This window comes from Eutrema salsugineum, unplaced genomic scaffold (assembly GCF_000478725.1).
Source record: "Eutrema salsugineum unplaced genomic scaffold, Eutsalg1_0 scaffold_12, whole genome shotgun sequence".
NCBI lineage: Eukaryota > Viridiplantae > Streptophyta > Magnoliopsida > Brassicales > Brassicaceae > Eutrema > Eutrema salsugineum.
The window spans coordinates 1791090-1809029 of NW_006256895.1; the positions used below are offsets into that span (position 1 = coordinate 1791090).

General features: G+C 35.0%; 1 protein-coding gene and 1 pseudogene across 4 annotated transcripts; one reads left to right on the forward strand and one right to left on the reverse strand.

Moving 5' to 3' along the window:
- Positions 1–4946: 4946 nt before the first annotated feature.
- LOC112089607 lies at positions 4947–5047 on the forward strand (annotated as a pseudogene).
- A 350-nt stretch (positions 5048–5397) lies between these two features.
- On the reverse strand, positions 5398–10937 carry LOC18025392 (BEL1-like homeodomain protein 5). Of its 4 annotated transcripts, none has more exons than XM_024160049.1 (6): positions 10874–10937; positions 10155–10648; positions 9085–9419; positions 8814–8874; positions 7968–8385; positions 5398–5542 (listed from the first exon to the last, which is right to left on the reverse strand). In XM_024160049.1, exons 2-6 carry the CDS (start codon positions 10629–10631, stop codon positions 5502–5504), a joined length of 1332 nt encoding a protein of 443 aa, XP_024015817.1. In that variant the 5' UTR covers positions 10632–10648; positions 10874–10937; the 3' UTR covers positions 5398–5501. The 4 variants fall into 4 exon arrangements, with proteins under 4 accessions (XP_024015817.1, XP_006408680.2, XP_024015815.1 ...); XM_006408617.2 differs by lacking the exon at positions 5398–5542 and adding an exon at positions 7413–7620; XM_024160047.1 differs by lacking the exons at positions 5398–5542; positions 10874–10937 and adding exons at positions 7413–7620; positions 10740–10847.
- Between the last annotated feature and the right edge of the window lie 7003 nt (positions 10938–17940).

Here is a 17940-nt window from a genome sequence, read left to right on the forward strand (position 1 = left end):
TTCACAATGTAACAGGATCTCCAGCTCAATCTCTTCTTTCCATAGAAGAGCAAAACCTCCAGATCCAAGAGATTGAGGTGGAACGGTAGTACTACATTCATACTCTAAACTTTTAAGTTCAGTGAGAACAAAAAGATCACTATTTTTTGTCTCCGTGAGGAAAATTATGTCTGGGAAACCATATTTCGTTTAGTCTCCGCAGTCGTTTAACTGTCCAGGGATTCTCCAGGCCCTGGCAGTTCCAGCTGATTATCATTAAGGAAGAGGGTGGGATGGATTGTGAAAATCCATCGTCCTCTTGGTGATATCCGGTCTGCTGTTGGCTCTTGGAGCTACTCTGCAAGAGCACAGATGTGCAATTGTAGTATGTAGGGGTCGAACCACAGAGACGAGAGATTCGCTCAAACCTATTAGGAATTGAATTACGCTAAGCAGATTAATGAGAAGCAAATAGCAATGCAAATAAAGATAAACGAATGCAGTAAAAACGTTTGTAAAGTTCAGATGGGTGGAGATTAGGTCTAGGGCGTTTCTCAGGATATCAATGAATGCAGAACAATCGATTAATCAGGGCTCAGGTTTAAGCACGGTTCTTGAACTCAAATCACGAAATTATAACTAACCAACTTCCGTTGCGAGAATTATCTAAGTCTAAATCTCAGAATTCCAAATTCCTTTGCAAATCCTAAAGACATAAACCAGCTTTAAGCACAAGTTTGATATGTTCACAAAGCAGCTAAACCAAATTCCTTTGCGAATAGCTACTTTGCTCACCCTAGGTTCTTTCCAGTTATTCAATTACACTTCCGTGTCAATCAACTAACCTGAGATCTAAGTTCTAGGTGGCCAGTCCAGAATTAGCTTTAAGAACAACCTATGGTGAAGAACTAAATAGATTATGAACTCTAACCTAATCAATTAATCAAACATCCAGAGAAAATCCTTTATGAGAACCCTAAACCTAACAAACAAACTACTCAGACATGAAGATTGAAGCAATAAACATGAATGAATAGATTGCAGTAAGCAGTAAATAGATTAATAAACAGGGGTTCGAAATCTTCTCTCTCTGGAACAGTTTTTCAGACTTGTCTCCCCAAAAGCTTTCAAAAACAAAAGTTCTCTCTCAGAAAATCTAAGGTATTGATATAAGGTGGCTAAAAACCCTATTTATAACTTAAAAACACGTTTTGGGCTTTCTTGTAATTATTGGAGACTTTTGGGCCCAACTCCTTCTTCAAACAGGAAACAAAATCACGTTTTCCTTATTTCTGCAGCAAGTGTCGAGCGTCACTCTCCATGGTGTCGAGCGACACTAAAGCACATGATTCATCCTTGACGAATTTGATCCTGATTAAGCTCCAAAGTGCTCCAAAAACTCCAGTTAAGCTCCAAACGTACCTATGACCTGTAAAGACTCCAAAAGACTCGAGAAACAGTAGAAAGACTCTATAAATAAGACATATACCATGGTTAAAAACCATAAAAACCATGATATATCAACTCCCCCAGACTTAGCATTTGCTTGCCCTCAAGCAAACAGAACACCAAATAGGAGAAAGAGGTTTGAAAACACGGAGACTCAACCTTTCATTTGAACATCGCTTTGACCGATCACCCTGCAACTCAACTACTGCTTCATCATTCCAAATCGAACCACCATGTACTTCTCCACAGACATTCACACCTTCCCAGATTAAGTCCAAAATTCCACAACATTGTCCATAAACCCTCATCGCTGGATCTCACTGATGATTCAGATGCCAAGAACCTTCTAGATTCTTTCCCGTACTATACTCAAACAAATCAGCCATACAAACTTTGGTATTTTTCTTTCCCCCAGACTTATTCTTTTCGCACATTCACCATCTTTTTCTTTTCTCCTTTTTATGGCATATACTCGATAAGGGTAAAGCTGCGAGTACTGATGGTGTTTGCCATCGAGTCCCCGAGTTGTCCCCTTACCTTGTATCAAAGGTTTTCAGCGAATAGTGGGGTCATAGGAAACTTTCCTACCCCCTCACTTCCTTCCTTTGTGTGATCATTCCAACTTAGAAGTGAAATAATGGGATCATTGGAAAAATTCCTAGCCTTTCACTCCTAAGCGAAAATCATCTCAATTTTTTTCGCCCCTTTTCTTTTCTTTCTTTTTCTTCTTCTTAGCTCGTCACAGGGAGAGAAACACCAACATTAAATTTCACACAGGCTTTCATTGATCAAGTATGAACGAGGAATCAAGCTCTAAGGCATTAGTCACATCAACGAATTAAAAGTGAAGTTCAGAACTTAGCTCAGGTTAGTGGATTCTGTTGGAAACATGGACGCCTCTAGTCAACTGGTCAGCCTTTGGATTTTTCATTAGTCGGATCTAGACTGAATCTGCAGCAGTGGTCACTTAGGTGAAAGGTCAGCACAATAATTCCAGGAAAAGCATCATAATCTCCAACAGGTTTTGACTCAAAATCGTTTTGACACAACTGACTCTTAAGAAAAACAGACACAATGTCAGCAACTACCTCCCCCAGACTTGAATAACACTGTCCCCAGTGTAATCAAATCCGTAGTTGGTGAAACAAAAGAAAGGAAATAGAGAAACGCAGGAAAAACAGAGAACTTACCTGGCTGCAATGATGGTGTCGAGCGACACTGATGATGGTGTCGTGCGACACTTGTTCTTCTCGTACCAAATTGCAGCAGACCAATCCGAATTTCTGGTTTGACTCCGGTTTCCTGATTTCCTAATTTTTTTTTTTGTTTTTTTTTCACAGAAACAAGTGACAGGCGACACCGAATGTGGTGTCGCTCGACACCAGCCTCTGCTTCACCTAAAACACGAAAACGAAAAACGAAAGTTAACTGAAACAAAAGGACGTATGTACAGACTTACCAGTGGATTGCCTTCCACCAAGCGCTTGTTTTAAGTCATTAGCTTGACTTGATGGATGGACTTTGCATCTGGTGGATCAGACAGTGGCAAAGAATGCCTCTGTGAAAGTCGTCTCATCCACGGTGGTGTGTAAGCGTTGTGCGCATGAGGTCGTCCAAGGAATGCAAGAATAGCACCAGGGTGAGATCTGTGTTTAGGTGACTTCAACCTATTCCCTGCAATATCATCAATAGAAAAACCAAGTGCTCTTTGCTTTGCTAGAGATGAATAGAGCATGATGTTTTGAGCTTCCTGAGCAACAGCAGTCACTGGTTCTGTAGAAGTTTTCGTCAACTCAGGTTGATCTCTCACCTTCTCAGCATCAAACACGTTCTGATCTCCAACTATCACTTCAGGTATTGCACTGACTTGGAATGTCTGACCATCTATGGTTGAATTCTTCAGCTTCTCCATCTTGAAATTCATGATGGTATCTCCCAAGTGGAGATCAAGGTTACCATGCTTGACATCAATTACCGCTCTAGCTGTAGCTAAAAACGATCTTCCCAAGATAAGAGGATCTTTGGGTTCCTCTCCATATTCCAGAACCACGAAATCTATAGGAATTATGTAATCACCAACTTTAATCGGAACATCCTCCAAGACACCTTTTGGGATTCTTTTAGATCGATCTGCTAGGATTAGAGAGGTCCTAGTTGGTTTGAAATCAGTCATTCCAAGGCTAACAGCTAAAGAGTATGAAATTAGGTTAACACTTGAACCAAGATCACACAGCGATCTCTTGAACCTCTCTGAGAAGATGGAGCAGTCCAAAACAAAGCTTCCTGGGTCTGAGAGCTTCTCTGGAATCTTATTCTGAATCACAGCACTGACCTGTTCAGAGATCATCATCACTCCTTCCTCATGACTCAGATTATTAGTCACCATCTTCTTCACATAGTGTCCGAGAGTAGGAGCAATCTTCACAGCATCAACCAAAGGAATCTCAATCACAAGTTTCTCCATCAAAGCCTTGCATCTGGCATCATCTATCTCCTGCTTAGACTTCCTAGGACTCCTTGGGTAAGGAACCTTAGGTTTGTAAACCTTTTCCTCAGCAGATTTCAAACTTTGAGCAATATCAGCTTTGCTCTGCAATTGGTGACGCGCGACACTAGTTGTGGTGTCGCTCGACACCGGCTCTGCAACTTCGAAATTTTCTTCAGATTCGTCCAACTCCACGATTTCATCCTCAGAAACACCCTTTTTAAGCACATGAGTCAACTTTTTACCACTCCTTGACGAGATGGCACTGCAGTAATGCCTAGGATTGGTGTCAGTCTTTCCAGGAAGGAATCCTTCTTGCCTTTTTACAGACTCTGCAGTTTGAGCAACCTGAGTATCAAGCTTCTTGACTTGAGTGTTCAAAACTTCAATTTTTCCATTCAGATCAAGGTAGAGAGCATCCATCTTTCCATTAAAGTCCACGGTGAGCTTCTGCTGACCTTCCAGAATTTGTTCCAGCATAGACTTCATCTCATTGTCAGGATTTTGAGGTTGAGATGAAGGAGTGCTGTAATTTCTGGAGAAACTGTTGTTGGAAAAGGGTGTCTGGTACTGAGGTTTGGAGCTGTAACCAAAAGAGTTCTAATTACCTGTGAAGGTACTCCTCTGATTATTTCCACTGTAATTCGTGTTCCCTTGCTGAGTACCAAATCTTTGACCTTGAAATCCAGCTCCACTAATGAAGTTAACATCCTCTTCCTTAAGTGCTTCATCTGGTCCGAAATTTTGAACTTCTGCAGGGAATCGGACAGATTTCTTACCCACTAGAAGGCTATGCACAGAGTCAAGCTTAGCCTTCACCTCAGCAATCTGCGATCCATCCATGTTTCCACCCTGTTTCTTTCGCTGATAGTCTGCATTTTTGGTACTATTGCTAGATGCCAAGTTCTCAATAAGCACAACAACATCTTCAGGGTATCTGGTGTTGAAGTTCCCATTGCTTGCAGCATCAAGAGCCATCTGATATCTCCAATCAACACCTCTGAAGAAAGTACCTAGCAGTTGAACATCACTGAAACCATGATGTGGACAATCTCTCTGATATGACTTGAATCTCACCCAAGCAGCCTTGAATGCTTCAGTTGGTCCCTGAGAAAACGTTGAGATTTTGAGTCTCAACTCTTCAGACCTGGCATCGTCATAGAAGTTGTGCAGGAAGGCGTTCATGGTCTCTTCCCAGGTAGTCAGTGATCCTGGCTCCAACTGCTTCAGCCAATTAGCTGCTTCTCCAGCAAGAGAATAAGGAAACAGCTTGCAGAAGAGGTAGTCATTGGGCACTCCATTGTATTTGATGCTGGTGACCAAGTCCTCAAACCTCTCGATATGATCCATCGGGTGCTCATGAGAAAGACCATGGAAAGGATGCTGACCCACAAGAGTGTAATACACAGGCTTGAGCTCAAAATCGTTCCTCTGAAACGCAGGAGCGCGAATCGCGGACCGATTTGCATAGAATTGCTCAGGCCTGTTGTAGTCACCCAGCGTCCTGATGATGTTACCCTCTCCATCAAGTCGCTGGCCTCTCTCATTACACACATGACCATCTTGGTCTCTCCAGACTCCAGCATCATCACGAACCAATGCCAATGCGTTCTCCATCTCTGCTGGTTTCTGAGACAAAGAGAAAGAACAATGTAAGTAACAAAGTAAAAATCAAATTAAGAAAAACGACGTGTGTCGCGACACTACTAATGGTGTCGCTCGACACTAAGAAAAACTTAGTCGAAACTCAAGAACTAAAGTTTAATGGCGAAAATCAAGTCTCCGACAACGGCGCCAAAACTTGATCTGCTCAAAGTTTAATCCCTAGAGCTACTCTGCAAGAGCACAGATGTGCAATTGTAGTATGTAGGGGTCGAACCACAGAGACGAGCGATTCGCTCAATAAACCTATTAGGAATTGAATGAGGCTAAATAGATTAATGAGAAGCAAATAGCGATGCAAATAAAGATAAACGAATGCAGTAAAAACGTTTGTAAAGTTCAGATGGGTGGAGATTAGGTCTAGGGCGTTTCTCAGGATATCAATGAATGCAGAACAATCGATTAATCAGGGCTCAGGTTTAAGCACGGTTCTTGAACTCAAATCACGAAATTATAACTAACCAACTTCCGTTGCGAGAATTATCTAAGTCTAAATCTCAGAATTCCAAATTCCTTTGCAAATCCTAAAGACATAAACCAGCTTTAAGCACAAGTTTGATATGTTCACAAAGCAGCTAAACCAAATTCCTTTGCGAATAGCTACTTTGCTCACCCTAGGTTCTTTCCAGTTATTCAATTACACTTCCGTGTCAATCAACTAACCTGAGATCTAAGTTCTAGGTGGCCAGTCCAGAATTAGCTTTAAGAACAACCTATGGTGAAGAACTAAATAGATTATGAACCCTAACCTAATCAATTAATCAAACATCCAGAGAAAATCCTTTATGAGAACCCTAAACCTAACAAACAAACTACTCAGACATGAAGATTGAAGCAATAAACATGAATGAATAGATTGCAGTAAGCAGTAAATAGATTAATAAACAGGGGTTCAAAATCTTCTCTCTCCGGAACAGAGTTTCAGACTTGTCTCCCCAAAAGCTCTCAAAAACAAAAGTTATCTCTCAGAAAATCTAAGGTATCGATATAAGGTGGCTAAAAACCCTATTTATAACTTAAAAACACGTTTTGGGCTTCCTTGTAATTATTGGAGACTTTTGGGCCCAACTCCTTCTTCAAATAGGAAACAAAATCACGTTTTCCTTATTTCTGCAACAAGTGTCGAGCGTCACTCTCCATGGTGTCGAGCGACACTAAAGCACATGATTCATCCTTGACGAATTTGATCCTGATTAAGCTCCAAAGTGCTCCAAAATCTCCAGTTAAGCTCCAAACGTACCTATGATCTGTAAAAACTCTAAAAGACTCAAGAAACACTAGAAAAACTCTATAAATAAGACATATACCATGGTTAAAAACCATAAAAACCATGATATATCAAATTGCAAGGTTATTTTGAGAACTCCTAACTCTCACATAGCTCCCACGATAAAAATGCAGTCTACACTCACTACTTTATGTCTATTTTTATGAATTGAGATTCTAATACTAATTGTTAGGCCTTTTCAGCTCATGTTCAACTTTCCTTTAATATAATACTCTGTTTTGGGTTTAGTGACCAAACACATAAGAGATCTTATTTGTGGGTTCTTTTCCAAATGTCTAAGCACAGCTAGAAGAAACATTGGCCTAGATTTTTTTAAGTTTACCAAAGACTAAATGATTAAAAATAATATACAAATAAGCCCCCAATTTCTTAAAGCTTTAAAATTTGTTTTTGTTTTTTTAATTGCTTTGAAAGAACCCCTAAATTTGTTTTTTTGTTTTGCTCAAGTCCTCCAAAATTTCAGGGCTGGCCCTGCTTGGATTGATATCTCAATAATAATAACAAATGGTCGGTTTTCATATTCATCTCTCTTTTAACCTATTTCCCAACAATGAAGATATTTATAATAGCAGTCATCTTCTAAAAACAAAATATGAACTCCGATAACAAATTCCAGAAGAAATCTCAACTGATAACTCTATTATGGATGCGTCACATAGGGATTTTTATATAAAAGAACAAAGAAACTCATATAGATAGGCTTGCATAAGAAATGATAGTTCGGCTGCTGTGGACACATTTACACACACGACACATTCTTAAAGACACAAGTAAAAGCTGATCACCATATTGATCACCATCTCCATAACAATAATAAATAAAATCTTACTATAGAAAACCAATTAACACCATACTTTATCTAGTTTCTAAGCTAAGTATTGTATCTACATTTTTATCAAACCATATATTTTGAGTCTTTCCCTCTATATGTCTATCTTATACACATCCATCCCTATGAAACCACCCATGAACCAAGGCTATATACTAATATACACACAAGAAATACAGGCATTAAGCAGACAATATATATGTTATCTATCAAGATCTAATTCATGATTTGATATGTTAACGAGGGATATATGCCCGAGATCTCAGTTCCATTACCTGTCGATCCAAACTGAATGATGTTGACAGTTTGGTCGCACGAGTGATGCGGGCCAAGCGAAAGGGAGACATCTTTTCCAACCACTGCGTGGTAGTTTTCAAACCCTCCATGGAAATGGATCAAGTTAGCTTGATTTTTGTATTGCTTCTTAAACGTCACTAGGCGGCAACTTGAGGATGAGTTTGGCATAGAGATTTCATTTTCATAGTATCCTTGATGATAAACGGGTAATATCGAGTTTGAAGATTCATCTGAAGTTGTATTATAGTAAGGTTGCTTAGAGGATGAACCTTTGTTACTATATTCATTGAGGTTTCCTCGATTTCTGCCCTCTTCAAAAATCATTTCTTCAAAATACATCTCCTCCACCATTGGCTTCCACACTCGGACTCGAGCATTTATGAACCAATTTGAAACCTACAGTTATTTTACACAAAGATGCAAAATCAATTCTTGTATTATAAAATTCTTTGTAGCATTTAGAATATTTTGATTTGCCTATTTTTACTATCATTTTTCTTAGAAACAATATTCATCAGAAGATAATTTATTAAAAGTAATATTTTATGTTTTATCTTTCATTTTATTTTCTCGTTGGTATTTGTAAGCCATTGTTATGAACATTGTATTTGTATTATGAAAAAACTAGCATAACCAACAAAAGTATGTCAAACTATTGATAATTAAAATGAGTAAGTAAATACTTAAAAATTTGATATACATATATATATATTTATATATATACTTCTCTTACAGAATTTGTAGTTCTACTACTACAACATTTTTATATTTCTAAAATATTTCAATTATGTTAGAGTGCATAAAAAGTAATCGCCGAAACTTACTTGACTCTTAGTAAGGCCAGTCTGTTTGGCAAGCATTTCTCTATCCAAATCCCTCGGATATCTATACAAATCCAAAACAAGCAACAACTAATTGATTGGATGTACATTCAAACAATTTCATTGGTTTCAAGGTTTCATTGTAAGAATGTCTAAGATGATAAGTAGAGTATCCACTTATTATCAATTGATTTTGAGCTTAAAATCTGAATTAGCTAAATTATTCATATGATATTTATTGACTAAAATCAAAATATAGATAAATTTTGCTTACGGGTGAAGAAAATGCTGAAAGAGCCAAGCGCGGAGAATGGAAACAGCTGTTTCAGGCAAACCTCGGTGCGTTCTCCAATGGTTATGTGTCATCTTCCCTAACTGCTTATGCTGCTCGTGAGCTAAATTCAAACCTTCACATTCTTTTTCTCCCAACAACTTATTTATGTGTTTGATTTGCAAACATATCATGTCTTTTACAGCACGAAACTTCTTTGATATCGTTTGTAACGCTATATGTGTGTACGAGTTTGCTGAGCCTAAACCCGCTGATTTCTCAAACGATGAGATTGTAGTCTGCATTTGGTTATGATATTGCTTGTATCTCTGTTCAACCTGTGTAATTTACCCAAAATCATTTCTTAAATCAGTTACCAATCTTGAAAACTTTATTTATCAGGAAAATCAATAACACAGAAATTTTTTGCTTCTTTTTTCACGTAAATATTATATTTAAATACCCGAATAAATCCTGACTCATGTCTCACACTAATTCTAAACAAAATCGATATTCTTTCAAATGAATTCTACTACGATAGCTAACAAGGAAGCACAATGAATTAAACTCGATTGGGGAACTCGAACAAACAAAAAACATTTTTTTCATTAATATGTAAGTACCACTATGTTTGATTAGTTTGTAAATAGAAATATGTTATCTTGCTTTACGGCATGTATATTTATATAGTTGTGCCTAGAGTTACGAAGCACATAAACAGTGTATAAAAAATTCAATTCATATATGACAAAATTTGCTAAGTAATAACCATCTTCATTCCAAAATAATTAAAATTAACATATATTTATTGTTTTAATATGATGAATGGCCTTGAATATGACGTGAAGATGAATGAGTTAGTAATCCTATTTTTTCTTAGTTATTAATTTTAATTCTTAATTTTTTCTTCTAACCTTTAAAAGTATTATTATTACTGTAAATCTTTACACCTAATATTCTTATAAGAAAAATTAAAGGTATACCATTTTAACCAAAAAAAAAAACATACCCTGTAGGCAAACGTTTCAAATTTGTCTACATAGGCACATACCCGTATAAAAATAAAGAGTTACCTTTTCAACCATCAAGATGAGCTTTGCTTTCTTCATTTGCAACTCTTTCCGACAACCAGCCACGCCGGGTTTATGGCTAACGTTGATGTCCCCAACTCCATAGTTCATTCCACAAATCACCGACTCTTTATTCATCTCTTGCTCTTGTTTGGCGCCGCGGCAACCATATCCAACATTGACATTCTCATTAAGCAATTCTTGAGCAGCTTTCAAGTAGGTCGGATCCAAAACCCTGAAGCCTTGCGTTACTCCTCTGTTTGAAACCGTGGAGATCGAAGAGTTCCCTTCTTCGATAAGACCTACTTCATCTTTGCTCACTCGCCGTGGATGGTGCTGGGACCCGAAGCACATGTTGTATAAGTGATGGTTATGATCATTAATGGTCGTTGTCGGGTCGGAGAACGGATTCAGATTCATCATAAAAAGATCAGAAGAAGGTTCTCTCATTTCAGATTCTCCATGGAAGAAAGCAGCCATTATTTTGTCACCTCAATCTACATGTATATATATTATGAGAAATTAAATAACAACAATTTGACAATAATAAATATATAGCCTCAACAAAACGAGCAATTGAAGAACAACCTTAGATTATAGCCAGTTTAAATGGATCTAATATTATCTATTTTTGCTTGAAGAAAACGCAAAGACATACTAAATAAAAGATAAGCAGAAATGATGAAATTAAGAATATGGGGCACGTCAAGAAGTTTATTTACCCGTTTTATTATTGGAAATGATGAGCTGCAAATTATAGGTGTGAGTCCTCTGCTTCCATGACCTGTCAACTAGAAAGTCCAAGAGCGATTTATAATATGAGGACATACACGCATTTACAAAATATGATTGGACTTTTCAGAAATGGGAAATGTATGATTTCTTATCTTTATGTGATTGGACGACTAAACAGTGACACTCACGATTATTTTTTCTTGTGCTGTTTCGAATTTCAATGCTCATTGACTAATCACCAATCCTATACAAATTTCTCTTAAAATGATGCTTTTTCCATCATACATGACATATGAACGGGAAATTACATATCTGCATTATAGAATTACAAACAAACAAAAAGTTACACGCAAAGAAATTGATAGGTTTTTTGGTTGACCAAAAAAAGAAAATGATAGTTTGTCTTCAGAAATATGTATGTGTGAATGATTTTCTTTGGGTGAAATTTTTGTTTCTGGAATAATATTGAATAAAGGTTGAAGCAAGTAAATACTATTAAATATACAGTTTGTTTTCTTTGTATTGTCGAACTTTCACTTCGGCAAGATGCATAGATTGGTCTTGATGGTATGGTACGGTAGCTAAGAAAATAGTTGATACATAATCGAATAGCATACACTTATTACTTAAATAGAGTTTCCGCATAGTAATTATAAAATATTAAAACTAGTTTTACTAGATTAATAATGTTTTATGAGTTTGTGAATATCATGGATGATTTCTTTTTCTCTCTCTTTCTTATTCTATATTTTTTGAAATCTAATGCGGATTTGTATATTGTTCTTATGAAATACTATTTTTGTAGATCAACATACGTCTTTAGATTTCTAAATCGATTTAATATAATCTAGTGTGCTGAAAAAAAGATTAGTAACATTTGATTTTCTCATTATATTTATATCGCAGCATTATCTATAGTGAAATCGCTTTTATAAAAATTGATAAATATTCATAATGATTAATAAAAAAGATAGAATGGGTACTTTTAAGACATGGAAATGTAGAAAAACTGTTAAATCATTTTTGATATTTAATTTTCTTGTATATCATTTATCACCATTAGTTATCTTTTATGTTTTGTTTTATTATCACCATTATCTTCAACTTTATGCATTCTATATGGGAGCCATGGGGCATGCATATGTCGCAAATAATGTAAGTTACCAAAATCAAAATTGTAGATCCCTAGTTATTAATACATTCAACCACCATAATTATGAATGACATGAATGTGCATCCAATCAAAATCGGAGTTCCCGCCTTAATACATGAAATTAGGGTTAAGACGATCATAAATCCAGATAATCAATAAAGATATTTTGTATGGAGTTGCCATAGGCCACCACATAATCTTTTTTCTTTTCTGTTAATTCTCGTTGCTCGAAATTTACTGTGTAAATTCCGTATATGTATTTAAAAGAATCTTTTATACTTTTATGTTTTCATACCTTTAGCCATTTGTATAGTAAAAGTGAAAGTAGATTATAACAGATATGGTATTATCTTATCATGTGAGATGTACGCACGTTTAAATATATGGCAGCGCATACATATGATCCGTTCATGAATAACTTAGTATTTTTTGGGTCAACATTTATTACTAGATAATACTTTTTTTGCTAAAATCTACGAATGAATCTATGTATATGTCAATATGTGTATTATCATATGTATGGGAAAAGATAATAGAAGTGGGTCAGCAGAACCATGGAGATAATTGGGGAACGAGGAAATGTCTACTTTCACTCAGCAACACATCAAAAGTCTTTTCTTCTTTTTTGTACTACTATATTTTTTCGAAAGAAATAGATAACCAAATTAATTTGAGACAAGTCAGTCTGTTCTTGTTTCCCCCATCAAAACTAATACATGTATATATTCTTTTATAAAAGAATTGCTATTTTCTAGATAAATAAATAAAACAGTCGAGCCAAATATTGTTTTCGGGTCTAAGCTATAACATAAAGAGAAATCCCATAAAGATTAACTCTGTAATACTCTGATTTCTGGGATATGGTGGTGCATCTGGAAATACTTATAAAATTTGATTTGCCTATCTTATATAATTAAATGCACTTATCTTTTGTGTAACAAATCCTGAGAGAACTCCACTGTACCTGCTTAAACTAAAAAAAAATTCAGGATGGATGACCTATCAAAAGTGATTCCCGATACTGTGGATATGACATATGAGGACAAAACACGGAGAATAATCTCATGATGAACTTAGTTACCCAACACGTCTTTCGAGTCTCCCAAAATAGCATACAGAAAGAGAGGAGAATAACTCAAGTTTGACAACTCAGGCAGTCAGAAAGTTACAGACCCAAATAAAGAAGGAACTCAAGTGTAAACCAAAGAATTTTTTTTAACGGAGATGAACCGACGATCAAAAAGAGAAGAGAAGAACGACTCAGCCGATCACTCGTATGGAAAAAGAGGGAGTGATTGCAGATGCTTAAGGGAGTCTAAAGCAGATGGGAAGCTAGGGCTTGATTCGCGTCTTGATTTTCCAGATCGTAGCATCTATGGATACTATTATTGGATTTACCGATCCATTTGTTGATGAAACATATATATATATATATATATTTTTCCCTCAGTCTGCAAGAAATATTTTGTGATTTGTTAAGCCAGTAAAATAAGTCTCTTACTATCCTAGGGTTCAACCAATATTTCATGGCATTGATTGTATTGTATCACACCTAGCACGCGGCAGCTGTGATAGGCACTAGAAAACTTATACATACATGTTTTGTAACGCGGAAAAACAAAATATTTTTATCTTGTCAACCAAGGTAAATAAAGTTTCTATTCCTCTTCAAGCTTTTAGGAGCAGTAAAATATTTTGATGGGGAAGCTAATACATGTATCGCCATGTCTCAAAAGTTACGCTAAACATCAATATTCATCTTTACATTATGAACTAGTTTAAAATTCTTATATTTGAATAATATGCATGGATTAGACCTGCACTCCATAATACTATCGTAGTCCTCGGAAAACTACCCATCAAACACCGAAATAAAAATAGGCGAAGACCGAAATAAGTACATATCTAAAGGTACTTACGTATATAGTTAAAGACGCTGACGACTTATGATTTTTATAATAAATAACGAGAGACATGTTGAAAATAACTATGTAGATAGGTAGATTGAGACTGTGCATGGGACCTTTGTTGGCCACATTCATCGCCGTTTTGTTTGCAAGTATTATGCCTTATTACTATTTATATTGTTCCGTGTCGACTTATAGTTCGTGGCTTAACTAAATAAAGATAAAATGATTTTAGAACAAACACTAAAAAGACAGTGCATCACAGCTTTTAAAAAATAAAGTGTTGTTGATCAACTTTAACTAGGAATGAAAAAAATATATATACATATATCTATATATATATATACAATAGATCTAATTTTTTAAGAATTTTATAATTTGAATAAAATTTTCCTCAACTTATTAAAGTAAGCTGAGTCCAAACTGAAACCAAATCCAACCGAACTAAACTGACTTAAACCAAATTACAGATGGTTGAATTTGATTTTAAATGTATATATCCGATAAGCAAAATCAGAACAAGAAAAAATTAAATCGAAGAGACGCCATAAAATTAAACAAAGACTAGAGTCTTATTTTCTCTCTGAAATAAAATTGTCACCACTTAAGTGGATCTATCTAAACTGTAATATTTGGATTTTTGGTATTTGGTGGTGCATGTAAAAAGATTTAAAAGAATTGATTTGACTATATATATATATATATATATATATATATATATATATATTACTGAAGTGCATTTATATTTTCGGGATGGATCTACAAGGTGGAGGGGATGGCGTTATGAAAAAAATTTGCCGACAGGGACTCTCCTTGTTTACACGTAGTGATGGAATGGATACGAGATCGAAAGATGGAACAAGAGACACCACTTGGGTATGAGGAGACTGTGATAAGTTTAAGATAAACACCAAGAAAAAAAGAAACCATGCGAAGCCGAGAGAGTTCAGATTCATCAAAAATTTAAAGTTGTGATATTTTATTGATCATAAGCAAACTCTCATAGGGCTTCTTCTATAGATTCGGTTTATAGAGTTGGCATCGGTCAACAAACTATTTCCATTGTAACAAATTTTTAAGAAGTTTCTAGTATATTAAAATTTTGTTATATTACAATAATTTGTTGTAAATTTTTTTTTTGTCTCTTAATCAGATAAAATTTGGAACTCTGAACTATACAATTCCATATTTCCACCCTCAAATGACAAGCGGGCTAAGCGACCCCTAAAGACCGCCATTTTTTATATGGTTTTTAGGGTCACTAAATTATTTAATATAATAATAATTATAATATTACCACTATATTATCTTCTTATTGGACCAACCTTGCTGATCTCTAATTAATTTTAAAACTAACGTTTGGCGATATTTGTTGCTGTTCCACAAAATATAGCACCTAAAACTATAAATTTGGATTTCATAACACTGCACAAGCACAACAATATTCTGCTGATTATATCACGAGGTCAGTGAAAAAAATATTGATAGCCTGATAGAGTAGGGAGGGAAGAGTATGATGTATGCAGTATGCATCACTTGGAAATTCCACTAGAGTAATGAAAAAAGTTGGAATAGCATGAAATTTGAATAATCTAATTAAAGCCATATATATAGAAATCAGAAAATGACAAGTGTATAGTTTACTTTGGAAAAAGCATCATAACTGATAACTCATCATCATATAACGCTAATATTGGGTTATAAAGCTAATTAAAGTAGGTCTAAAAAGTAGTGGTCTCGTGTGAACTACATTATCATGCAACTTCTAATCTTAGATGGCCATTATGGAAACAATTCATTACTTTGTCATTTTCTATGAACCTTTTGCTTATTGACTCATTGTTACTCAATGATGTGTAGGGGATTGACATACAAGTAAGGATCAACGTAACTGAAACATTTTGTTTTTTTTCTACATTAAAATATTTAAGACATATATATATATATATTATACACTACAAGAAAACATGTCTTCGTCAAAACACTGGTAGAAAACTTCCTTCTGATAACCTACCAAACTCAACTTCGTAGGAAAACAGGTCGGATTATGGTAGCTATGTCGTAGGTTAGGTTATGACTTTTAGTTGTCAGTTTTTCGTCGGAATTCTCCTACGCGTTTCTGACGAAAATGTTTTTGTAGGATTATCGTAAGATATCTGTAGGAATGTATCTGACGTTGCAAAAAACTTAATCCTGCTTTGTCCCACATCGAAAAATTGATAAAATTAAACTGAGAAAACTACACTATAAATAACAACTTTCTATTTTCTCTATCTAACACTCACTTTGTCAACTGTAAACAGCCATTTCCTACGATTTCCTACGATTAACTGACGATATTTTCTATAGAAAACAGCCATGTTTTCTTGTAGTTATAGTATCTGGATTTTGAATGATTATATCACTTCTCTTATATTTATGTAGAAAACAAATCCATAAAATATCACCAACTATTTAGTAATTTTTATATATATACGTGATTTTTCAGGATTTTAAATAATAAACTAATTTATGTATTTTTAGGTATCTATATACTTATTTGTGTAGTGATTAGCTGATATGTCGGTTTTTTTGAGAATTTTACAGCATTTTACTGATGTGTCATTGTTTAAAAAAACGTAATTTTTGCTTACGTGTTGCAATTCTACTGAAAACGAACCAATTGAAATTTTAGTATTGAACCAACAAAACATCTATAAAATCTAATCACCGATTTAAATTTAAATGCCAAACCAAAAATAAATTATAGTATAGGGATTATCCCACATTGGAAGTTGGGAGAAATCTAAGGTAATATGTGATGTATATTACCTATCCAAGATAAATATAGAATCCTTACTGATTTGAAGATAGATAATTCTTACCGCTAATATCGCTGTATCTGCGGTGAAGTATAAGAAATCAGCATCAACGTCAAGCTGCAAATTTCGGAAATGTATTAGATTGAAAGTGGGACTTCTACGTACTTCCATTACTATCAGTTCCAAAAAAGCTAGAGAAAATTAAAAAAAAAAAAGAGAAGAAAGAGATCATAGATCTTAGTGGCGTTAAAGAGTTCGTTCACCATCTTCCCGTTTACTTTAATAAACTTAACAACAAAAATAACTTTAATAAACCTAATTCCAGTTTCTATTTTAGAAACGAATATTAAAAAAAATGGTAATTCATAGCTTAGGTTTATTTTCTAAATTTGAAACTGGAATTAGGTTTATTAAAGTTATTTTTGTCGTTAGGTTTATTAAAGTAAACGGAAAGACGGTGAACGCACTCTTTAACGCCACTAAGATTTATGAGCAGTTTAATTTGTGGAGAAGTTCCTTCCAACTTTTTTTTTTTGTAAAAAACTAGAGTTAATTTTCTACCTTTGTCGATCCCGAGTTAATTTTCTACCTTTGTCGATCCTTTTGAATAACAATGACAAAAAAATGTTAAGAAAAAGAAAAAAAAAAATCCCTGCAAAACCTAATACCAAACATGAGTTACTAATCCCAAACAATTCTTACTAATTAGTCTGATGTTGCTTGATTGAGCCAATGATCTTCTTTTTCTATGATTCTTCCTTGCTTCGGATGGTACTTTTTTTTACGTTATCTTCATTTTCTAACACCGATATCTGTTCCAAGCTACAAATCAAATGTTTTCGTGTTCTCTTTAAAAGTAATTCAAATAGTAGCTTAATAATTAGATTTTCGTTTTTTATAGGAAGCATGACGAAAGCTTCGCATCGTCTTAAGCCTTCTCTTACACCTGAAGACGAATATCCACAATTTTTTGGGTATGACAGCTATATGAGACTAGATTATAGGTTGGGAATAAAGCGTAGAATGAAAATTATGAAGAAAAAAAGAATAGGCATGTCTGCCGAGAAAGGTTATAGGTTTACTCAACTCATGAATTTTTTAAAAAAGCTGAGATATATATGATTATAGGTTATAGGTTTAATTGTGTGTTCTTCTTTATCAGTTTCTCAAAATTCAAAAGAGGTATCTTCGAT

Coding starts and splice junctions, on each gene's coding strand:
- LOC18025392 (XM_006408617.2), bottom strand. CDS start 10,631: ATGGCTGCTTTCTTCCATGGAGAATCTGAAATGAGAGAACCTTCTTCT. Junction 8,386..8,813: donor CTGGCCTTACTAAGAGTCAA/GTAAGTTTCGGC, acceptor AAATAACTGTAG/GTTTCAAATTGGTTCATAAA. Junction 7,621..7,967: donor CATTCAGTTTGGATCGACAG/GTAATGGAACTG, acceptor TGTGTCTTTAAG/AATGTGTCGTGTGTGTAAAT.